This window comes from Heteronotia binoei, chromosome 12 (assembly GCF_032191835.1).
Source record: "Heteronotia binoei isolate CCM8104 ecotype False Entrance Well chromosome 12, APGP_CSIRO_Hbin_v1, whole genome shotgun sequence".
Taxonomy (NCBI): Eukaryota; Metazoa; Chordata; class Lepidosauria; order Squamata; family Gekkonidae; genus Heteronotia; species Heteronotia binoei.
The window spans coordinates 42,965,828-42,991,290 of record NC_083234.1 but is presented as its reverse complement, the minus strand read 5'-3'; the positions used below and the strand labels follow the sequence as shown (position 1 = coordinate 42,991,290).

The window sequence follows — 25,463 nt, the reverse complement described above, 5'->3', positions numbered from 1 at the left end:
GGCAGTAGTACATACAACTGCTCCTCCCTCTGTTTTGCCACAACCTCTTTTGTAGAGGAAAGGAGCTGCCTGCAGCTCTGGCTTCTCCTAACTGAGCATGGCGACTCTTCTTCCTCTTCTGTCTTTTGTAATAGAACAGATCTGAAAATGAAGAGACAGTCCTTCTCACTTCTGGCTTTGTATTTTTGCTAATGATGCATAAAAGGATGCTGATGGGCCTGTAAACAAGTAACCTGGATCCTGTTAGTCGTTTATGCTGAAGAGCTCACTTTAACTTGGATTTGAAAACAAGAATCGGGGCTGCTTTTGAAACTCTGTTTAGCAGCAAGTTAGTGGTTTTTAAAATGGTTAAGAGTGGTTGTGCACCTTTGAGGGAAGGAAGCGTGCAGTCCTTCAGGTAGAACCTTTACACAGTCTTGAACAGTTTGTGCGTCAGATTCTTTCTTGGTCTGCTTCTCTTAAGGTTTAGATTTAATTTGCCAGTGTTGTTGATTTTGTCATTCTTTGAGTAACTTCCAGTTTTAAAAAAAGTTTTGTTTAACCTTCTGTATCTTTGTTAAATCTAACCACGCTGGCATTTTTCTTTCAGTTATGGTTGCCTTCCAGTATTGTCTTGTATTTTGAAAGGTGAGATAAATCTTGCATTTGTGCTATTAGTAAATCGAACTGCTCATGTTGATATTGTGAGCTGCCCTAAGTCCGCTTGCAGAGAAGGCGGGATATAAGCTTAATGTAATAAATAAATAAATATAGTTTAGCTTGCAGATAGTGGAGAGGGTTTCCACTTCAAGTGCAAAATACTATTTTTGATTCTAGAATGTTGCTCTACCAGACAGGGAAATTACACTCCATAAGCTTCAGTTTGCTGGCAGTACTTAGGATCTAACCCTCTGGCATGTCTTGAAAAACAGCTTTACCACCAGTGAAAATTTTAAGGGATTTATTTACCAGCTCAGATAAAACGTACACAGTGGATCACTCATGTAACAAACTTTTAACAAGTCATGTGGAAAATATAATGCATGCTCAGTTATGGAATTATTCTGATTGGATTCAAAATTAATGCTAGGCCTCTCAGAAAAGTTGATATGATAGGCACATTTAGAACATTTCTCTTGGGGACACAGGCCACATTACTCTTGTTGAAGTGTATTTGTATAATCCTATTGTTTTGAAATTAGCAATATATTAAAGGTTTTAATATTTGATCTAATATGTAGAGTTCCAATAAAACTGATCAGGACAACAGTGCTGGAGTTACGTGTTCCAAGCAGCTGACCACAGAGATGCGTCTTGCTGCCTCATACTGCACCAGTTGGAGCTTCCATATTCAGAGGCAATATCACATAGAGTTCATTAATGTAGTTCACTGTGGAGGTTTTGGTGGCATGGATCTGCATAGCCAGGTCAGCAGGACTTAGATAAGGAGCCAGCTTGTGAGCTATATGTAATTGAAAAAAGCTTGACTCTTTATCAGGGGTACATACATTTCTTTAGAAGTGTCACTGTACATTCTCTAAAAGGACTGTGAAATATTAATTTCCAGAAGGGGACTGCTCAGACAGTGTATCCCACCCTACTGTCATGATCCCCATCTCTGACAGAGATGAAAAGTGAGCATTTGGCCTTTCAGCCCCTTCTTTGCATTTCTTACTGTGAAGACAAAGTGAACAACTGAGCCACAAGATCTTGTGGGCATTTATATGTGGGATCTTCCACAATCCAGGTCGACCAAGGGTGTCAAACTCATTTGTTACGAGGCACAGATCTGACATAAATGGAACTTTGTAGGGCCTGGCCATGTATGTCATAAAATGTAATGCCAGGTAGCAGAGATATAAACTTTTTAAAAGATACATACAAATATAATTAAAGGTATTATTTTTTACTTAAAATACAAACATGCTTAAAATTCTTGCTATGTTTTGTTTAAAATGGAAAGGTAGGGAATAGTGGGATTTGGCAATGTGATTTTTAAAATAAAATAAGAAAAAGCACAAGGATTACAGCAGAAACTAATAATTAAAAATATAAAATGCTCTGAACCTATGAAAACATGAAATGGCTGGGCATTGCAAGCTTCTCCACTCCCCCGGGTCTACTCAGATTGCCAATGGCCCTCTAGTGTAATATCCTCCTTTGAATGTGGGTTCCCAAGTTTCTCACTAGGCACCAGTTCTCAGGTCCGTTCATCAGAGACAAGCTGGCTCAGCCATTTTATTTGCAAGGAGACAACTTCAGCAAGCAACAGCTTCAACTGGCCATACAAATGCTGGAAAGTAAAATTTCTTGAGCTCTACTCCACTGAAATACATGGCAGCACAAAGTTGCAAGGGAAATGTGGAATGGATTTTCCTTTAAGTCTCTGGTCCCAGATAGACTTCTCCCAGAGTAGTCTGTCTGGGTGTAGAGACCTTAATGGATCCATTCCACTTTTTCTTTGCAACTTTGAAAGGTCAGGAGAGCTTCCTGCTGAAGCAGGCAAAGCCAAGGCAGAAGAAGCTGGGAACTTTGGCAGACTGGGAGCTTCAAAGGGTGAGGACAAGATGGGGAAGAAAAGAGCTGCGAGCCTGATTAAAGCTTTGGATTGGCTGATTGCTGCACACAAGCTGTTTGACACCCCTGAGGTAGACTGACAATGCCATCCTATACAGAGTTACTCCAACATACTGAATCAGTGGGTTTAGACTGGAGGAATTTTGCATAGGATTGCACTGTACTGTTCTTTAGATAGAGGTTGCTTTCCTAGAGAAGTGAAATTTGTGTTCAAATAATTACAAGACCTAGTTTGTCTTCTCTATTCCCCTCTTTCTGTACCAAGAGCAAGGGAAGGATCTTACAAGTTGTCAGCTGGCTCCTGATCTTTCCTTGGTGTCTGCGGACAATCCATGATGGGATGGAACATCCAAAGAGGCACTAGGCAGTTTTCTGTGATACAGTTTCCAGTTAATTTAGTTTCATTATATGTGCATGTTGAGAACATTCTATTTTCTTCCAACTCCTCAGTAATTCTGTAAAGTTATTGTCTGGTTAATTACCAAAAGAAGATCAGAGGTGTGTGCCAGAAATAGAATTTTTTGAACATTAGGACATTTATACTAACTTGGTTACAGTTGTTTATCCTACAAAGCAGGTTTTGATGTATTCATAGGCAGAATCATTCTGAGAGATTAGAACTGGAGTACGCTGGAAGGATGACTACTTCTTGACTAATAAGAGGGTTGTCTCAGTGCCTTCATGTGAAAGTTCCAGAAAGGTAGTCAAGTCTCAACTAAAAGTTAAATTCTGACATAAGCTTTTATGGTCACCTCACCAGATGCATGAAACAGAAAGGTACCTTCATTTTAAAAATAGTAGTGATAAGGGTGTACAAAGGCCAGTAGGCACTATGAAGTGCAACAGGTAGAGTCTGTTGTTATTTCTTCAATTTATGTGAAATTGAGGGTATTTATACTTCATAGCTTTTGGCTCCATTGTTTGCATTTGTTTCTCCTTTACTTGTGCGTGTGTGTACAATTTACTAACTGAGGATAACACTGTGCCTCTGAAGAAGAGGGTGGTAGTCCCTGTAAACTTAGGCTGTAATAAACCTGTTAGTCTTAAAAATGTAACATTTGTTGTTTTTAGCAGGGAAGAAATTTCCTGTTAGTCTGCTGCCTAGAAGCTTCTTGATATATTAGATTGATTACATATATCTTTATTCCTTTCTTTTTTAGGCCCTATGAGAAAAAGGGAAAGCTAAGGATGCTGGAGCAGAACAATGGATTTCTCCTTCTCTTTCATGCAAGGGATCATGGGAAACACAATTCAGCAACCACCTCAACTCATTGACTCGGCTAACATCCGCCAAGAGGATGCTTTTGATGCCAGCAGTGACATCACTGAAGATGGTAGACAGACGCCATATGAAGCTGCTCTTGCCTTGCAGCAAGGTTTTCAGTATCCTACGCCAACAACAGAGGACCTTCCACCCCTCATTAATGGATTTCCCCCAATCAGCATGTATGAACCCCAAGCCAAATACCAGTCATATAATCAGTATCCCAATGGTTCAGCAAATGGCTATGGCACAGTTAGAAACTTTAGTCCCCCAGAGTATTATCAGACGGAGAACTCTAACATAAGGCCCCATGAAATTCTGGAAAAACCATCTCCTCCACAGCCACCACCGCCACCTCCTCCTTCGGTACCCCAAACGGTGATTCCAAAGAAGACTGGTTCACCAGAAATAAAATTAAAAATAACCAAAACTATTCAGAACGGCAGGGAATTGTTTGAGTCCTCTCTGTGTGGGGACCTTTTGAATGAAGTACAAGCGAGTGAGTATGCGAGGGCAAAACATGAAGGGAGAAAAGAGAAGAGGAAAAAAAGTAGCAAACATGACTCTTCCCACTCAGAAGAGCGCAAATCGCATAAAATTCCAAAACTAGAACAAGAGGAACAAAATGTAAGTAAAATTTAAAATGTAGGTTTCTGTGCTTACGAGGCAAATAGGCCTTTCAGTCCTCCTTTCATTTTTTATTTACATGCTGTTAAGGATAAACATAGTGAAGATTGATTAGTAGCTTCTTGCGCAATGTACTACTCCATTTCATATCCCTTTTCTTTTGGTTTCTTTTGAGGGCGGGATTTTGATCATGGTGGATTGCTCTCCATGCAATAGAACTACAAATTCTGCTTTTAGAATAAACGGTTCAAACTGCCAAAATAATTTGTCAAGAAATTTGAAGACTTGACACAGTTAAACTATATTGTTTCTCTCAGTTGATTACAGCTGAGTGAAGCGGAAATTATTCAAGCTGCATCAAACTTCACCTTTGAGAGAATGCTATCTTTATAGAATGGACAGGTAGTGAAAATAATAGTAAACTTTGACTTCTATCCATGATTCGTAGCCTTTTTTTACGGAGTTTAAACAGAGGTGTCTCTTCTAATATTCTGAAGAGATTTTCCCACATAGTTCATGAAATGCATCATAAGTAATTTAGACTGATCTTCCATGGCATACATCACTGAATTCAGTGCCTCAGTTAGTCAATGAAATCTGTGTGGCAAGGATGTCAAAATTATGAAAGATTTGGACAGATTGAATACAAAAAAAAAATGTGAGCATTGAAGAGAGCGATCAAGTTCCATTCTGTTTCTTTGGTTAGTTGCTGAAAACCTTTGGTTGAGTCAACTGCTTTTTGTTTCCCCTTCATATGTCAAGAGCTCCATGGTGCAGAGTGGTAAAGCTGCAGTACTGCAGTCCAAACTCTCTGTCCATGACCTGAGTTTGATCCCAGCGGAAGCTGGATTCAGGTAGCCAGCTCAAGGTTGACTCAGCCTTCCATCCTTCCGAGGTCGGTAAAATGAGTACCCAGCTTGCTGGGGGGTAAGTGTAGATGACTGGGGAAGGCAATGGCAAACCACTCTGTAAAAAAGTCTACCATGAAAATGTCGTGATGTGACGTCACCCCAGAGTCGGAAACGACTGGTGCTTGCACAGGGAACTGCGTTTACCTTTTTACATGTGTCATGTTCTGGTCTTGAAGGCAGTTCTTCGTCCTTTTATTTCCACTGGTGCATAGACCCTTTGTAAGCCAACCTACAGCATAGGTGCCAGAATTTCATGGCATGCCTGACCACAAATTGGCATGCTGGTGGGTGGGACTGTCCTTGGGCTAAAGTCAGGCCTTTTTTATTTGCTTTGTTAGTGCCCACATCTAAGCACAATACACTAAAGGGTGCAGGGGGAACAGCTGTATGCAGGGAGGGAGGGAAGGTGTTGCACATGAACTGTAGTATGTAGAATGGCATTCTCTTCGACAGTTTTGTGGCATACTTGTTGCCCATCTGTGCATGTGTTGTATACACACAACCCCATAGTCTGTGGTGGGACTCCCTTAACAGGTTGCCTGAAGTTTAGCAGTAGGTAAGGGGATTGAAAAGCACCTGGATTGTTGTTTTTCACCCTTTGTCTCTGGGGAATCAAATTGCACAGTTTATTTTACTAATAGAGTGATAGGGTCACTCATTTTCTGTTCCAGCCACAAATGCCTATTGAACACCTCTTTGACTCTGCCTCCCGCTCCAGTCTCCACCCCTCCCTTTTATTCTCCTGGAATTATAGAGCTTCCTTGCAATGTGTGGAAATTATCTAATCCCCCACACTATATTTGTCAAATGTAGCTACATGTGCTACTGGCTGAAAATACCTCTTGTGTCCAGTGCAATGTATTTGCAGCATGACTTAAGTTATGATTGGATTGATCTCGATCATAAGGTGCTGATTAAGTAACACAAGTTGTTGTATATTTCATTAGGACTCTTCTTGTGTGATCCCACCAGATTCTGTTTTGCTCACACTGCTGTTCAGTCTGAACACAGACTGGAGTTAGGTGCCATGAACATTACTGTTGTCCCCTGCAACTCTGCCTATCATTATTGTATTTGCATTTATATCTTGCATTTCACTATCATTGTGAACTACTTGAGGAACTCTAGTTACAAAGCCACAGATTCCATTAAAAAAAGTCTTTCACTTTAAAAATTAATGCTATAAAATAAATTGTTCTGTGAGAAGAAATATGGTGGGAAGAGGAGAACAGATTAGAAAACAGACTTTTAAACTACTGAACAATACAGAATACCTGGGAACAACATCTAAAACAAACGAATGCCCCTCCTGCATATTGAAAACATATTGTCTAGAAAGATGAGCAAATGGGGGGAGTTGGATCTGTCAATCCCTCATGTGCCATATTAATTCTCTGGCCTTTGACAAGCCTCTCTTGGCCTCAGTTCTCTATCTGTAAACTAAAAACTTTAGGCTGGGCTCCAAAAGCTCTTGCCTTTTCTTTTTTTTAACTGTATGCCTTTCCATACCAGCAACTGTTTTTGAGTCTCCCCACAGTTTCAAGAGCTGTCCGCCATGTGATGTGGCTGGATGCTGTTTGAAGAAACAAATTATAAAGTCCTCTTGGGTTTGTGGAGCAGTGTCACAGATCTTTGGATCCTGGATGTAGTAACTTAGAACAAAACTGCAAAATAGGACACAGTGAAAATGGCTGTACTTTGTAGATTGAATCTGTGGTGAGATAGAAAAATATTGATGATTGCCTTTGCCTCGGCAGGTCCTTTAGAGGCTGTCTTGTGTTACTTGTATAAATGACAAAGCCCCAATTCAGGGCTCAGCCAGCCAGCCATGCTTTCACAGGATGGGCTTGGGCAAGAAGCAGTAAGGCTCATTACTGAAACTAGCATAAGAACAATACCAGTCTACCTTGTAGGGCTGTTGTTGAGGGGTTATTGAGGATAAATGTAAAGAATTTTGAGCACTGTGTGAATTCTGAGTTGGTGATCAATTTCTTCTGCTCACACAGGTTACATAACTTCATTTTATTTTTTAAAAAATGGGTCTGTAGTAAGTGGTGACTCAGCGTTTTGAAGATTTTTTTTAAATGAGCAGTAAGGTTATTTATATAGGCATTCTGGCCTGTGAACAACTGTCTGGGCTTGCTGGGAGAGGTCAGGTCATAGCTTGTCAGAAACACAGTGGTAAAATACTCCAGTATGATGCAGGTAGAGGCCTTCTGCCAGAAATATTTATTTTCTTCATTAGGAGAGAAAAGGTTGCAAATGTTGCCTTCCGCTTCCAGTGCCAGGAAGCTGAATGAGCCTGAATCGACTCTTTGCCTATTATGGTTTCTAAATTTATGTCCTATTCTGGTACTACAATGGGTCTGTTTTGCACTGTTTATGCTGTGTCTGCTTTCTTCTATGCAAATATAAAAAATAATCTTACAAAATTATTGGTACCTGTTCAAACCTATTCATGTATTGCCTTTTTTCTGCATATGAGCAACGGGCTCATGAACCTTCTATCAGTGTTACTATGGTCTATATGGGGTGAAAGTACATGCCTAGATTTGTTTTCCTGTACTTTTACGGGGAAAAATTGTCTCTAAGAATAGGCCACAGCAGAGGTAACACATTTCAGATTGCTCCCGAAAACACTTGGCTGAAATTTTTTGCTTGTGGAAAATCTGTAGTACTGCTGCATAGAACTGAAAGAGAAGTGGCGTTGAAGTCATGGTGAATTCCCCCCTTCTGCATCCTTTTTTCCTTAAATTGCTGGCTGAGCTGGCTAAGAATGTTTCTTTGCAACAGCAAGCTGTTGATGAATCCCAGGAATGTTTTTGTATTACCCAAAGTTCAAATAATTATATTTGCTGAACTTTGAAGAAGCCTGTCAAGTCTGTTAAACAGAATTCAGAGAGAAAGAGAGAGAGAGCGGTGTCATCCTTATGATGATTGACTCAGTTTACTTTGCAGCTGGGCACAATCAGTATCCTTGTTCAGAAGATACCTGTATTCATGAACTTTGATTTTAAATCTTGAGGTTTTCTTGTTGGCTTGAGCCATGCATACTAATAATGTCTGCGTCTGCTGTGTTGAATGTTGCTGCTGGCAAAGCAGCCTACTGATCTACATGGAAGTATGTCTCTGAAGAGGTTTTTTTTCTTCCAAATGTTAAGCAATACTGCAGATGGTCCAGTATAAATTTCGCAGCTTAATTTTCTGCCTCCACTTGCCAGTAACTTTTTGACCTGTAATATCTTGAAACAGAGTATCAGAGTAGTCAATGCAATGTGGATGGAGCTGAATATTAATGAAGTTTTGAGACCAGAATGGCAATACTAGGAGTGAAGCAATCTTCTGATTTGTTCCTTCATTAATTTTTTCTCTGTCAGTGTTCTTGCTTGCCATTCCATTTTTGACTTTTCCATTTTCCTTTTAATGTATTTCACAGAGACCAAATGAGAAGCTCAGCACTCTGTCTGAAAGACCAAGGGAAGAAACAATACTGTTGGATGAAACCCCAGTTAGTATTTATTTTTTATGTTCATTTACTTACTTATTTTTATTTTACTTATTTTATACCCCTCCTTTCTCCCTACTGGGGATCTAAAGCAGCTTATATTATTGTCCTTTCCTCCATTTTATCCTCATCACAGCCCTGTGAGGTAGGTTAGGCTAAGGGTGAGTCATCTGGCAAGCTCCCATAGCAGGGAGTAGAACCTGGGTCTTTATTGTTTTCTGGTTGTCTTGTTTCCATTAAAGTTTTGTCCCATGTGTTAATAGAGTATCCTATGTTAATTCTTCCAATTTTCATGGCTGTTCTCTTATTTAGTCAATTACTGCTGCATTTGGTTGATAAGTTAAGTCTTTTCACTCTGCCTTCACACCTTGTACTTAGAGCGGTGTATGTTCCAATTAAAGAGTGAGGTGTCTGGGGCAGGTAGGGTGCTCCGGGCCTTTCCCAGTCAAGCTTTTGAACCAGAGCAGCCTGTTTCGGGGCTGAAAGGGGCAGAAAGGAAGGAAGGTGTGTGTGGGGCTGGGAGGGCTCTCATCAGCAACAACAGACCCTACATGGCCTCACCTCTACCCAGCACAAGGTATCATAGGTAAAGCTGAATGTATGTGCATTGTGATGTCTGCATACTGACCTTTGTTTTCCACTTACATCTCACCTCACTGTTACATTTTTACAGCCCCAGCAGGTGTCTCCTCTTCCAGAGCAAGCAGTGAGTGATGTCAAGTTTGAGGTTGGAGATCTGGTCTGGTCCAAGGTGGGAACATATCCTTGGTGGCCCTGCATGGTTTCAAGTGATCCACAACTTGAGGTCCATACCAAAATTAACACAAGAGGTAAATAGTTCTGCCTCCTGGGCAGGTTCGATGGAAGCTTGTTGTGAATAGTGATTTAACAGTGTCTCCCTTTAAACTTAGATTTTGTATTTTGTTTTTAGCTATATAGTAGCACAGTATTGCCTGATCAGTAATGAAGGCTAAGTCAAATTGTGTGGCTAGAAAAGAGACTGGTTGCAATTAAATACACACATACACACACCTTGCCATTTTTGTAACATATTTTAAGTGCATTATAAGCATGTGGCTTATATTATCACAGGCCTGGTCTATACAAGCAGCAGAATGAGGTAGTAGAATTCTGAGGTGATAGACTGCAGGTGAAAGAACTTCACACATCATCTAGCTAATATCTATTATTATTTCTGTTGTTTTCCTCCCTCTTGAAGTGAAGAGGAACCCCAAACTAACCCTGACTCCTCTAATCAAGTCTCCAGCAACCAAACAAAGCAGTTTCCCTCAACTTTCACCAGTATTCTGTGTCAATAAAAACTTCCCTGGCACAGCACCTGCTTATGACATGTGCCAGTAACTATTAATGCTATGGAGATGTAGAAACTGATGGGATGATGGACCCATAATGGCTTGTATACACTGAATTATGTCACAGTTCCAATTTTCCTCCACCCTGTATAAGTGCTACATGTCTGCATGTGCCTAGTTTTTGCACATTATAAATGTACAGTATCTTCTCCAGTGGAAAAGGATAACATGGAACATTTTGAATTATGTTGTTTGTGAAGTTCAGAAGGGTATTTATGCTTAAACATAGAGGTATTACTTGACCGAGCAGAATGCTTTCTGTCCATTTCAGGTGCACGGGAATATCACGTTCAGTTTTTTAGCAACCAGCCTGAGAGGGCATGGGTACATGAGAAGCGGGTACGAGAGTACAAAGGACGCAAACAGTACGATGAGTTGGTGGCAGAGGCTGCTAAGCAAGCCAATCACTCTGAAAAACAGAAGGTGTGTACATTCTGAAATGAATCAAATTGTACAGTTCATTTTACTAACAGGGTGGCAGGGTAATTAATTGTTCACACTGCTCCTGATTATTTGTTTACTGCATTAATACTATTGATTGACCACTGACTTTTCGTAAGGCCCCCAAAGGTGCTTCTACATTGCTCTTTGTGCTTGTCCTCTGGGTAATGTGGGTAATAACAGGAACTTTGAGGCAGAAGGAAGGCAAAGAACATGATGTGGTCCTAACCGGTCCTGGCATAATTTGGCTTTTATATTAAATGCAAGACTGGATAAAAGTCACAAGCATGTAATAGCAATAAGATTTGTTAAGACAGCTTTGTTAGAGAGACTGGGGAGGTATTTTGAAAACTTTGAAAAAGAGAAAGATCTTTTCAGTCAGTCTTGTTTTGGATAATACTTGAGGGCTAAGATGTTCTTGTATGTGTGTTGGGTTATCCATCTGTTAAAATGCCTTTTTTGATTTGCAGATGTAAAGTTATCATTGGCCTCTGTCTTTTCCCTATGTTAGCATGTGAAAGTAGTCCTGTACTGCAGCTGCTCTCTTGATTTGATTTATTAGATTTATATCCTGCTCTCCTCGCTGAAGCAGGCTCAGGGCAGCTCACAACCAGTAAAAGCAATACATCGCAGTAGAACAATTAATTAAACCTGTTAAACAATTCATCAGTTAAACAATTTAAACAATTTAACAGTTTGGTGCTTCAGTTAAACTTCCTTGCCATGTGTTTATAAATTATATATTCTGTGTACCTGATGGAGTTAGCAGGATTTCCTTGAAGCAGCTGTAGCCCAAGCGTGTTGAAGGCAAGGTTAAGCAGGTTGCAAGAGATGTGCATTATTTGCTTGCACATTCAGCAAGATAAAAGCCTCATTCCATGAATCCAAAATTACTTTTTAAGCTCAACTTTCAAAAATTTTGCCTGCCCCAGTCTGTCCAACAGCAGCACTTCTGAATGCAGTTTGGTGAAATATATTCTGATTGTGTCATTCCTGGCCCAAATGACATCTGAAGAAACTGTGTGATTGATGAGGTACTTGAGGTAAACACATAGTATTGCCATGCTTGGGATTTGGGGGCCTGAACGGCTTGTATCAAGTCATGAAGAAAGGCCAGCAGTGCATCATGGATATCTTGAGTTTTCTTCTATTTCCCCATTTTTCTCCACAATGTGGTTTTCTTCCTGCAAACCCTGAGAGACTGTACAGCCAAACTTTCAGAGCAGACTTGTTCTTAACATATATTTCATTGCTACCATTTTTATCATTTGAGTATGATCTGTAAGTGCAACAAATCAATGCAATAAACCTATCTCCTTTATTCCAAAGATTCGCAAACCAAGGCCACAGAGGGAGCGGGCACAGTGGGATATTGGCATCGGCCATGCTGAGAAGGCTTTGAAAATGTCTCGGGAAGAGAGGATAGAACAGTACACATTTATCTATGTAGATAAAGAGCCAGAGGAGGATTTTTCAAAAGCCAAGAGGACTTCTGCCCCTAAAGTGGAGGCTAAAAAGAACCGGCGATCTAAACCATCACCTAGTGCTCAACCAGAACAGACCAATGAAGTTTCAGCGGTAACCTCCTTACCCAGTACTGAGGTGCGGAGGCATAGTCAGCGAAGGCAGCCTAGTGTGGAAGAAGAGCCTCCCCCTGTGAAAATAGCATGGAAAACTGCTGCGGCCAGAAAATCCTTACCAGCATCAATAACCATGCACCAGGGAACCTTGGACCTTCAGAAATGTAATATGTCTCCAGTCGTTAAAATTGAACAAGTTTTTGCTCTTCAGAATGCTGCTGGGAATGGAAAGTTCATTGATCAGTTTGTTTACTCTACCAAGGTAAAGATACATTTATGTAGAGGTGTAAACATCCAATGAATTATGAGGTTTAAACTTGAATTTTTTCTGGAGTTTCAGAGTGTGATCTTAGAAAGTAGTCTGTGATATTTTGGCTGAGCCCTTTGCCTGTCAAATGTCAGAGGTTCCATTCACTTATTCCAAGCTGGTTTCTTTGTGGAGTGATAAATGTGACAAATCAGGTGGCCTTGCATGGTAATTGTACACTGGATGAAGGTTTCCAAAAAGCCAGCAACTCTTGTTCCAATCCCCGTTTTAAATGTTTATCAATATAGATTGTGATCTTCTCTTGGATAGATTTAAGTGATCTGTGCCATTGCTAAAGGTCCTTGTGAAGTAACAGAATGCAGTTCACAGCCACAGTCTGTAGCAGTAGGGAGCTCCCAAATTCCTTTGCTCAAAAAGAATCATTTGCAAAAACAAGATAATACTGATTAGCTTCCTTTCAGTGGTGTTAAAGAACTGCCCATAAGGTGGGGGCCATAACAGAGAAAGCATGTGTACAGGCAGTTGTTGATCTTGCTCGTTTGCAGTGTGGTACCGGCAGAAATCCCTGATCAGATTAGTGAAGCTGTTGTGGTGGAATATAGGGGTAGAGGTGGCATCACAGATATGAACATCCAAGGCCACGAAGGGCTCTGTATATGATATCCAATATCTTGAATTTTTATAGCCTCCAGGCAGGGATTTGGAGAACAGGTTTGTGACATCTGAACTGGCAATTAAGATTATAATTTTCATAAAAACTTGTTTATATGGTGCACCAAGAGCAGGCACATTAAGAATAATTTTAGCAAAATACTTACATTGCTTCCTCATAGAAGTGTGCAAGTTAGATGCTGTTTTATGGGATAACTGGGATATCCGCATTTGGGGATATTCACTCCATGTACAAAAGGTAAATATCAGATGGCTGAAGAGAAGCTACTGGTGACCATCACCTTCATATCTTGCTTGTGAGAGTCTCAGAGCTGTCTTGTTCTCACAAATAGCAGATGTCGTAGTAAGAAGCTCTGTCTGGACTGTGTTGCATTGGAGTATAGGATTTGCACACTTGTTTTTTAAGATAAAACCTCCCTGTGTATAGAAAACTAGGCGTTCTCCTCTAACTTTCTCTGTGACATGACTAGCTTCTTGTATGCAGGAAGGTTCCTCCCCTGTTTAGTATAGAGGAACAATCAGTCCTGTGAAAACAAACAATTCCAGACAAAGGCTTATTTCTCATCTTTTGTTTTTGCAGTTAGAACAGATACATGAGCATTGAGGGAGAACGTTTGGGAATATGAGGATAAACCCACATATAGTCAGAGAGGAGTACAGGGTAGGGATGGGCATGAAGCAGGAAAATGCCACAGAAAGCAGTGGTGGTTTAAAATGGCTCATACCCAGTTTACACCCAGAATAAAAGATTGTTGGTCTTAAAGGTGCCACTAAACTCAAACTTTGTTCTGCTGCTTCAGACCAACACAGCTACCTGCCTAAATCTGTCTAAACGTATATATGTACTATAAATGGCTCTTAGTGAGTGCTGTTTTCGTGGGCCAAGATATGACAAGTGTCATGAATGTAAAGCTAGCAATCATGTGCAAACTTCCAAACATTTAGTGTAGGGGTTGAGGTCAATTGATACCCACTCCCAGTACTTTTAGCAGACTTAGTGGAAAACGCCACACATTTATAACATGAAGGTTTATCTGCACACTTGGGTTTGATGGAACTTCTGTGTTATAAATATGATAGCTTGTATACAGATGCTGAACATTTGAGAGTGCTGTTTCTTTCATAGTTCGAGTAGTTAACCTGAATTTGTCCAGCACTTACTAACTCTTATTTTCATTATTTATAACAGGGTATAGGAAACAAACCAGAAATAATCATCAAGGGGCAAGACAAGCTCACTTCCATATCAGTCCAGCGAAACGAGCGAACCTCATCGCAAAGTGCAGCATCTCCTGAGGCATCTTCTGGGTTGGCAAGTAGGTAAAGCTTGTGACTTCTAGGTTATGTCCAAGTAAATGTAGCACTAGGAAAGTTATCATGTAACCATCATAAGCATACGTGTAATTCAAAGGTACAGCTGAAATTTATTAGGAAATTAATGTGGTTTAAGGTCTTTGTGCTGGCCATAGTTCAAGTTATGTAGGAGTTGTCATTCTAGTCACTTAATTTTTATTATATATTTATATCCTGTCTTTCTTCCAAGGAAGCTCAGGACAATATACATGGGGCTGTCTCCTTTTTCTGCATGTAAGATGGCTGGTCCAGTGTCACCCTTTGAGCCTCTTGATTAAACAGCATTAGAACCCAGTGTTGGTTGCCCAATACTGAAATCTGGCACTCTTCATCCAGTACCTAATGGCTGTCCTTAAACTACAAAATATTAAACATTTATTTAGAATACTTATATCTTGCTTTTCTCCCTGCAGCTAGTGCCTGGAATGAACCATCTGTTGAATCTCAGCAAACCCAAGACATGTTGTTGTTTTGTTTGTCTACAGTATAAATAAGCCAAATAGACAGACAAAACAACAATATGTTTTGGGTTTGCCAAGATTCAGCAGATGGTGTATCCCAGACACTGGCTGCGAGGCATGGACTGCCACTCAAGGGCTTGTGCCTTTGGACATACACAGGCTTTATAGTCTCCTGCAGGGAGAACTCAGTTGCTGCTGGCTTACTGCCAGCATGATCTTCTTCACTCTGCCATCCCAGTTCCCTCACCCATCTTCTATCCCACCAATTCCATATCTCATTCCAACCAAAAAAGAGAACAGTTGGTATATGTTAAGGAAAAGGAGGGAAATTCTCTTGCCCAGTAATAATAGCCAGTTGGAATACTTGGTTTTTCAGATACCCCAGAACATTTTTTTTGTATTTTTAAAATGTGTTTGTGTGTGTGTGCATGCGTGCAACTAGCAGTCATGGCAACTTCTGGTGACTGACCCCTACTGGGGACATGGAGGATATTCTGAGAAGTGGCTGAAATAAACCTGCCCCTGCCTCCGGTATTCCAAGGAGGTCCCCTGACCCCTTTCTTGATCCTTCTGGATGTTTAAGAGTATTAGGAGTGTATTATAATCTATTTGATTTTTATTCCATATCTCCTCTATGCCTGTTTCTTTGGATCTTTGAATTAAGCAGTAGCTCAAGCTCTGATGAAGATTACTTGTGAGATTGTATTTTGTGAGGATATTGAATTGTGCTCTTTTCCATGATGCTTGTTTGTGTGTGTGTGTGTGTGTGTGTTGCTCCAAACCTGCTCAAACAGAACTAAACTCTGGTTCCTTATTTTTGTGTCCAGGGATGATTGCGATGTAATGTTTCTGACATGTTCCAGTTGCCTTTCAGTTGCCCCTGAGTGACCACAGCAAGTCCTTATTAACCTGTGATTAGGGGACAGAATTCAAACAACTTTGAGGTGTAGTGTGTCTCATTCTAGAAATTAAGTAGGCATTCTTAAGAGCGTGCTTACTTGAGTATAGTGGCTTTGATTGCAATGATGTCTGGGGAACATCATTCTGTATCTACTTTTTCAGGATCTTTATCTAAAGTGCTAACAGATTTTGATCCAGTTTGAGTGAGTTGGGCTTTTCATATGATGTGCAACAGTAGAGTCGGATGCTTGGTTGATGGAGGGTGATGTCAAGACAAAGTCTTTTAGAGCAGTGGTCTTCAACCTTTTTAGACCCAAGGGCCTACCTTTAACCTCATGTGATAGCCTTGGATCCACTGATCTGCAAGCAATGGTAGGAAAACTTGTGACACTGAAGAGGAGACAGAGTCTCTGAACCTGCTTATGCTATAGAGGAATTTTCTCCACTGCTGAATAACCTCATCTTGCTATCCTGCTGTTCCTCTCAGTGTGCATGCAAAGAAAGGCAGGAGGCATGATGCCTTTGCCCTCCATATATGCACAGTAACAGCTGGCCCTGCCAACAAAGCATGACAGTTATATAAGGGCTTGTGACCCAGCAAGTGGGTCTCTTTGACCCACCTGACCATGCCAACCATTGGACTGAAGACCACTGCTTTAGAGTATCTCTTCTGCATGTTTGACCTTCAGTTCATTCTACAGTATCCTGAAATGATATTAGTCATTGCAATAATAACTTAACTTTTCTCTGTGACTTAAGGTTTCAGACTTGCATACAGAAACAGGAATATAGTATTTATAAAAACCAAATATATGCAGAAAGCACCTTCTAGATAGGTGAATACCTGGAAATAATACTGAGAACATATTGAATCCTGGGTGATCTTATACAATGTAAACAAGATCAACATTATTTTAAAGGGTTCTGAATGACCAATCACTCCTTCCCAGTCATTTAAATTCTAGCCTCTCCCATTTATTTTCATATTAAAGCTGGTCTTTTCCCGAACTCAGGACTCTCCCTGAAGCACTGAGATGTATTGCCTGCAGCCAGAACACCAGCTGGCAGATTAAAGTCTATACACTCAAAGAAGAATGTAGCGAAATCAGGACTTTGCTATTGAACATCATCCCTCATTGAGGAAAGAGAAAGAGACTCCTGTAATGGAAACCCTTCTCTTCCCTCAGGTTCTGTAGAAAAGAAGCAACAGAGAAGATCAATACGAACTCGCTCAGAGTCTGAGAAATCCACCGAAGTTGTGCCAAAGAAGAAGATCAAAAAGGAGCAGGTTGGCTTCCTCCATGTAGAGAATTAAAATATACTGTATTCATACTTGTTGTGGCTTTATATTGGTGCCTTTTTGTTTTCCTTCCCACCCACTCCTTCATTTTCCCCCCCATTGGGTTTGTTTTTGGACTATCCTTCCTGAACTCCCACCCACCTATCGTCAGTAAACATTGCTGTTACTGGTATCCCATTACAGCACCAGTCATGATTTGGATAATTAGGAACTTGGTGACACAAGACCTCTTCATGAAGCTGATCCGTTTGCATTTGCAACTTCTGTTGTGAGCAGGGCAATCATTATGTTTCAGTGTTTTCTCTTTGATGGAGTTACTACCAGCATTTTTCTCTTCTTTTCCTTGGTTTGCTGCTGGTTTGTATTGAGGTTTTATGTTTTGTTCTGTTTTTTAAAGCTAAGTTAGATGGATTTGTTTGGTTACTCTTGAAAATTGACTTTAGGCACAATAATTTTTTTTAAGCTTATTACATTGGCAAGGGAAGGGATGATCTGTCTTTTTTTTTCTTCAACTACAACAAACCCTCACGTGGGCATTCCTTTTTACTGTGGATGTCAGAAAGGCAAATGTTGCTTTTAAGAATAGCCTTATCCAAGTGAAGAATGATAGGCACATTGGATGTGAGTGGCACACATGCAATTTGAGGATTTCACAGATATAAAGAAAATTATCACAATTGCTGGTTTTGTTCATTCAATATTATCCACTTTTTAAAATTTAAATGGAATCTATCTTGAAACACAAGAGATTTTGTGTAACTAAGCATTCCATAATCCAGTTCTTTAAAGGGTAAAATCCTTATGGCAGATTTTCTTAAGATTATAGTTTTCATAAACCGTAAACATGTTAAATACTTTGTTTCCTGTTCAGTCAGGAGGCTGGAAAGAACAGTTTCACTTTAGATTTTGTTCTGCTGCACCAGTTTTTGCCTGGTTGGATTTTCAAAACTGAGGAGAAATAGCTTAAAGGAATATGATTTCAAGGCAAGTTTTGCTCAAATCAAATAACGAGTATATTTATATATTAAAAACACTCTTGGAATCAGTTGTTGGAATATCCCCTTAAATTTTTAACTTTGCAGTAATTACAGTTTTAAGTTACCATGGTGCAAGAACCACAATTCATGTCACCATTCCCAGATAGTGTTGCCTGCTTTATACTATGTAGCTAACTAAAACAACATAGTATATTGTGCTGTTTTTTTTTCCAGGAAAAAACGTTTGGCTAGGAAAACTTAACGGTCAGCAATGGACTGTAATGCAGAAGCTCGGATATGTTATATGTTCAGAAAGGCATATTGGTATCTCTAGGATTTTACAACCATACTTGTTTCCCAGAGTCAAGCTTTGTTGCAGTGAATTTCCAAATTTATTTTGCATCTTTTTGATTTAAAAATTATAACTGGAATTTTTAATACAAATGAGATACTTTAATGTTAATTCTGTTGCAGTGAGTGGTAGCAAAAATACAAGTGATTGTCTAGATTTTATATTTGTATTATCAATTGTATCCTATACAAATCCTTCTATTGTATGTTTTTATCCATTGTACAATGAAATAAAATATTTTTAAAAAATTATAGAATAATCCTTAATAAATATTTATGAAACGTGTTTCTTACATGCATACGTAACCAACACAGTGGAGATTATATTTTTTCGAATTACGGATTTTAGCCTAAAGCATGATTTTAGCACAGAAACTGGTTGCAACCACCAAATTCACATCTGCTCTGACAAAAAAAAAAATCACTCTCCATTGTAGGAGCTGAGTCACTGATCATGGGGGGGAGGGACCATGAAGTGTTTTCACAAGGTCGCCAGCTTGTCTGCCTAATCGTTGTTCCAATGTTGCATTTCTAGCTGTATAGAGACCTGCAATGCACACTCTCTGCCTCCTGCCCCTCTCTGCTTTTGCAGCACTCTATACAGAGAAACTGCCCAGGACCTCAGAAGCTCAAGTGCTTGCTGGGTGGAAGTGCCTTTTTAAAGCAGGGCAGTAAGTTTTTGCATCACATGTAATCTGAGTGTCATGCTTCTCTCTATTTTCTTAGTCATTGTGGGGGGTTTTTGTAGCCCAAGGCTCGGATTCTAAAATCCCCTCAGCTGCTTCTTGGATCAAAGATAAAGCCATCCCATCACTTAATGCACAAAAAGGAATGATTTGACATAAACGCAGACCTGCCATGTCACTTGGTATTCAGGGAAGGCACGCTCAATTTAATCGTTACAGGTGGAACAGAAGAATCTTACTGGACTGGGAAGTGGGGGAGGAGATGGAATGGGCTGACAGCATGGGTCCCCCAGTATGCTAATTTCTTGCACTGAAATTTCTTCTTTTATACTAGGGAACAGGAAATTCCTTTAGTAACTCTTCGTTTTCCTGTCCAAACAGGTAGAAACAGTCCCACAGACAGCAGTGAAGACTGGATTGCAGAAAGGTAAGTCTGACTGCTACTAAACCAACACTTTAGGAGTATAGTCCCATCCATTCCTGCTCATCAGTGCCTTTCCATGTTGTGTAAGTATATGAAGCAGTGACCTGCTGTTATAGGCACTCTACTGCCCTGCAGTGTGGCACTGGGACCTAAGTCATCTTCATTCAGGTAGCTTTCATGCTGCTTTATAGAGAAGAGGAATAGTTACTTAGGGGAATAATGCAGGCTTTCACAAATGTCATCCTATCCTCAGTGGATTTTGATTCCCATCCAGGTATTCAAGAAAAAGAGTGGCTTGCTGGCTGGCTCATAGCTCACCAACAAGCTGATAAAATTAAAAGGGAAAGAACTGGGGATTATTGGACACATGAGCATGCAGCATAAATGTAAAGTTCCTTTGAAAGTTGATTAAAAACAGTTCTTTCCCTTGCCCTTCAGCAAAAACAGTTAATACGATGGGCCTTTGCATTGATTTGGAAGGGCACTGAGGGAGTTGGCTGTAGGAGAATCATGCAGCTTGTTCTGTGTGCCCATGAGGCTTTGGGCTTTTGTTTCTACATATCAGCATTCTGTGCCACATGGCAAACTGCTTTTATAACTGCAGCGACTATCCAGAGCAATTTGCTAGTTGGCACAGAGGTCTCTGTTCAAAGGCCAAAAAAAAATGTCAAAAAGTTCAAACCTTTGGGCATGCTTAAAGCAGCTCTTTGGGTTCCAGTCTGGACCTGTCAAAATGCAAGCAGGTGGGTAGCAAGAAAGAGGTTGTTAACCTTTCCTTCCACAGTGGTTGTCTGTCCATCTGTGGAGCAGAATATGTCCTTGATTTTGCTTAGGACTGTGAAATTCCCCCACACCATGACTGCTGTGCTCTGGGTAGGATCTTCACATAACCTTGGCATTCAGTGGTCTGGTTCTGTAGCATAACTACCATATTGGAATTAATTTGTGTATGTGTGAGCAGAAAACTGCTTATGTAACATTGAATGGCTCCACAAATTGTACTTTACCCCTCCATGTCTTGCTTGTAAGGGAGAATGGAGCTTTTAAATCTCTCTAGTATTTTGGAAGGGGGTGGGGGAAATAGTTCAGGCTCAGACTCTGCCTCATTTCTGATTCTCTTCCTGGGTACAGCAGTTTATTAGGGACTCATTTAGGCCACTTTCCCCTCCCCTCTTCTTTCTTTTTGTTTCTTTTATTTTCAGTTGATGTTCAGTTGCCCCTCAGTGTTTTGTGCCTTTTGAAAGGCAATGAATGTGTTTGGGCCTTTTTTGGTTTTCATTTTCTCCTGCTTTTTTAAAACTGTTGTTGCTATTTTTCACTTTACAAAACTTTGTTTTTACTGCATACCTGGAGAGTCACTTATTTCTGCAGAAGCCTTTTGATGTTTTGTGGGTGATCTCATTTCAGTTTCCTACTGTTATTAAATAGCATAAATTAGTTATTTTCATGGCATAACTTAGTTTCATTTTGAAAAAGCTTTATAGCAAGTGTGAAGGCCTACATACTCTCCCCCTTCACACTTTTGTTTGCACTCAATTGTTAGTTGTTTGAGAGATCTTTAAAATTAATTCCAATGTATTGTGTTAAGGTGCCAGTGAGATTTCAGATTCTTGTAAACCACTGAAGAAAAGAAGTCGGGCCTCAACAGATGTGGAACTGACTAGCTCAGCATACAGAGATACATCCGACTCTGATTCAAGAGGACTTAATGACTTACAGGTAAAATATTTGAAGTTTCTTTATGGGCTGTGGATTTGAAATGGGCAAATAGAAGTCACACTTGATTTGAAATTCATATTTTTTACTTTGCAAGTGGGGAAGCCAGAGGATAGATTAGAAAGTGGGCTGAAATGAACAAGGTTCCATGTAATCTGTGATTCTTTAGTAGTGTTAGATTCAGCTGCCTATCATAGCTTTTATTTAAGCAAAACAAGCTCTTACAGCTGCAAAAAACTGCTTGCAGGTTTGGGTATTGACTGCTGGAATTTCAGATAAGCTGCTGAGTAAAATCTCTTAAGGTGGAGCTTCAGTTCCTTCATCTTCCTTGACTAGCAAAATAAATTATGCAAAATAAGAGATTGATTATATTCGCAAAATTTATGCAAGTAGCAGAATCTACATTTCTTCACTTTAATATATTTTCATTTTATATAAACAAACATAGAAAAAGGTATGATAAGATGGAAATGCCACAATGGTTTATTTATACAGAAACAATGATATATTGGCCAGCAAAAACATAAAAATCAATAAGTTAGAGAAGCCATCAATATTATCTAATAAATTGTGACTGATAACATTTTTCTATCTATAAAATTGCTGAACAGATCTTACATTGTTAAGTGCAGGTTACTTATGTACTTTTGATTTTGGTTTGGACTACATATAAATACATTTACATTCCTAACATTCTTGACAATTCTGGTGTTTCTTGTCATTATAAGCATAAACATTTTGAACATATGCATCTGTCTCTTAATCCTTTTGAACTTTATCGTTTTATTCTTATTTTAGTCTTTAAAGCTTTCCAACCTAATTTTGGTCAATATATGCAAAAATACATTCCATTTTTCTTGAAATTCAGATTCTGGTCTATTATGCAAGTAGGTGTTAGCTTTGCCATGGTCATATAATCAGTTAGTTTATTTTTTCAGTCAATCAGTTCTGGGCATGCTTCAGCTTTCCATTTTGATGCAAATACCATTCTTGCCGCCATCACCATATATTTAAATAGTTCATTTTGAATTTTTAATAGATTGGATGATACTACGTTTAATAACATATTTTTTGGATTCATTGGGAAATTGACTTTCAGTATCTTTTGCATTTCTTGGTGGATCTTTATCCAATATTTTTAAGCTTTATTACAAGACCACCATATATGATAGAAGGTTGGGTTTTTACGCTTGCATTTCCAACATCTGGCATTGTAGCTCTTGTTTACTTTTGTAGTTTCTTTGGGTGTGATGTACCATCTGAAGAACATTTTGTACCAATTCTCTCTTAGCGTTTGAGATTCAGTAAACTTGATTTCTTTTGTCCATAAGTGTTCCCACTGGCTCATAGGGATATTCTCTCCAGAGTTCTTCATCCATTTGATTATACAGTCCTTCACTTGCTCTGCTTCTGTTTCATATTGCAATAACATTTTATATATTTTTCCTAATAGGTATTTTAGATCACCTGTAATCAAATGTTCATAAGCCGTTTTCTGTCTTAGGTGGCCTCCTTTTGCTATTCTTTGTATTTAGATGCCATTTGAGGATATGTCATCCATTCAATATTCTTTCCTTCAGTTTGTATATCTTGACAATTAATTAGTTCCCCCTCCCCTTAAGCACAGTTTGAAGTGTTCCCCTGTACTTTTTTTTAAAGTCTGGAAATTACAAAAGCACGTGTTCTTGGTTGTTGTAGAACAAAAGGTAGAAGAGTTCATAGAAAATTCAATGTGTATGAAATGGATTTTAAATATATTTTCAGTTATCCTTAATTGTAGGTAGTCTTTTAAACAGTTGTGGGTTTTCTTTTTCAGGGTAGCTTTGGAAAGCAGTCAGACAGCCCTTCAGCTACAGCAGATGCTGATGCTTCTGATGTACAATCTGTGGACTCTAGTTTATCAAGAAGGGGTTCTGGGACGAGTAAGAGAGACACTGTGTGTCAGGTAAGAAGTGTGAATGGGCTAGAGTAGGGGTGTTGAACTCATTTGTTATGACATAAATGAGACTTTGTTGGGCCAGGCCACGTCAGATTGGGTTGGGTTGGGCCATGTCAGGTTGGGCTGTGTCATATTGGGCCAGGCCATGTGTATACCTATTTAAGATTAGGTAGCAGAGATATAAACTTTATAAAGGACACAAACACAAATATTTTTTTAAAAAACTTTAAACATGTTTAAAACATTAGTACTCATTGATCTTAAAGGTGCTTTCTTTGTATCTCTCCATGGGATCCAGGGAACTGGGCAAAGGAAGCTCTGGCTCTTTCCTTTCTTCCCCAAGGGACCAGGAGGGGGAGGAGTTTCAGTCAATAAAAGGAAGTGAGGCTTGGCTCAGTAGCTCTGCTGTGTGATTGAGAGAACCTGGAAAAACAAGCTGTGCCTTTCCCCCCTTCCTCCCAAAGGAAAGAGCCTCAGCCAATGGAGAAAATAGAGTTTTTGCTCTGTAGCTCCTGTGCAATTGGGCAAGCCTTGCAAAGCAAGCTGTTATGCAGAAGGAACAAAGAGATAGGGAGAAGGAAGCAGATGACAGCCAGTTGCTCAGGGGCCTGATAGGAGCACTCCGGGGGCCTGATTTGGCCCCCAGGCTGCATGTTTGGGCTAGAGGGATCAAGCTGTTGTCCCGTGCACCCTTACCTGGGAGCATGTTTTGAGTTAGTGAGAATTCTGAGAAACATGCATACCATCTAGTTGTCAGGGATACCATGGTATGTTACATTAAAATACCAGCATGGATTTGAAAGGTGTTTAGCCAATGTACATAAATTCTCAACCAAGAAATTATCTTGCCCTCATTAGGTTCCAGCTAATTCTGTCCAGTGTTCTAGATTGCAGATACCTTAATAGGCCTGTACTTTCATTTTCTCTCTGCATTTGGAACACTTATGAAATTGAGTCTTGTTCAGATTCCCTATGACTGTGAGTGCCTGTGATAAGATTCTTCTTGCTCTATTCAAAGGCTCTGGGTACCTTACAAAAATAGACCTTTTGCTTGCAACTGCTGGGTGACCCTAGGTCAGTCAAAGTTCTGTCAGAGCTGTTCTCTCAAGACCAGTTCTTGAAAGAGCTCTCCCAGCCCCACTTACCTCACAGGGTGTTTGTTGTGGGGAGAGGGAGGGAAGGAGATTGTAAGCTGCTCTGAGTGAAGGGCAGGATATAAATCCAATTTTCTCCTCTTCCTCCTTCCTGCAAGCAAATTAACAGAAAAAGTTATATTATTACTGACCAAAATGTAGATGGATTTTATCAGTCCTCGAGCACTGAATTGTCATCTGAACCAATCTGAGGCAGTCTTGTGATCTCAGATATGAGCAGTTGTTTCATATTGGTAGGATATTTTTATTCTGTCTAAATTTGTGTGTTAGTATTGTAAATTTATTGTGTAAATTTACAAAACGTAGGTACAGTACAATCCAGTTGCACCCTTGATTTAAGCAGTGTTTGAATATGAGGCTCTGAGGGTCTGCAGTTGTCTGACATAGTGGGAGTTCATCATGTGCTATACAACCAGGAGCTGTTGGCATTTGGTTTTGTTTGTTTTTAATAACAGATATTCCCTCAAACTACAGATGTGTCCAAAAACCTCTACTTTTAGTCTACTCCACAAAAGAGATTAGTCTGTCAAGAAAGTTTTCAGAATTTCCTTGCTTTGTATTTTAGTCAAGTCTGCAGATTGACTGGTAGCTTGGAATTTTTTTTAAAAAAAGGTTGAAAACTTTACACTTTTATCAATCAGATTAGTTTTCTTACTAAGACATTATGTGCTTGTTTAAGGTTTCTTTTTTGTGTGTGTGCTTGTTAAAGTTGAGTTTTATCTCTAGTGAATCACTTACTTGATTTGTTGTAGGTTGGTTCCTATCAAGAGGCAAACACTTCTTGGAGTAGCAATGAATGGGCAAAATAGCATGTCTTAAAATAGATTTAAGTGGGTTTCATTTTTTAAAATCTAACATTTTAATCCTGCCTTTCTCCCTAATCGAGGCCTCTAAGATTACACCCAGAATTAAACATTGATGTGTCATAAAGGTGGATGAGAATCCCTGCCAAAAGTTCTCAGTTGCTGCTCACTAGGATTTTTGATGATCTCAGAGGCCATCCAT

The 25,463-nt window shown here is 39.6% G+C and overlaps 1 protein-coding gene across 1 annotated transcript in view; it reads left to right on the top strand.

The window, feature by feature from the left end:
- Nucleotides 1-25,463, top strand: part of NSD3 (nuclear receptor binding SET domain protein 3) — a 79,191-nt gene that overhangs the window by 14,085 nt on the left and 39,643 nt on the right. Inside the window, exons 2-12 of the mRNA XM_060251228.1 lie at nt 3,717-4,447; nt 8,795-8,870; nt 9,042-9,049; nt 9,546-9,693; nt 10,508-10,659; nt 12,007-12,519; nt 14,387-14,513; nt 17,099-17,199; nt 19,607-19,652; nt 21,238-21,368; nt 23,182-23,310. Coding sequence (XP_060107211.1) covers nt 3,761-4,447; nt 8,795-8,870; nt 9,042-9,049; nt 9,546-9,693; nt 10,508-10,659; nt 12,007-12,519; nt 14,387-14,513; nt 17,099-17,199; nt 19,607-19,652; nt 21,238-21,368; nt 23,182-23,310 — 2,118 coding nt within the window. The 5' untranslated portion in view covers nt 3,717-3,760. The remainder of the gene's footprint in view (nt 1-3,716; nt 4,448-8,794; nt 8,871-9,041; nt 9,050-9,545; nt 9,694-10,507; nt 10,660-12,006; nt 12,520-14,386; nt 14,514-17,098; nt 17,200-19,606; nt 19,653-21,237; nt 21,369-23,181; nt 23,311-25,463) is intronic.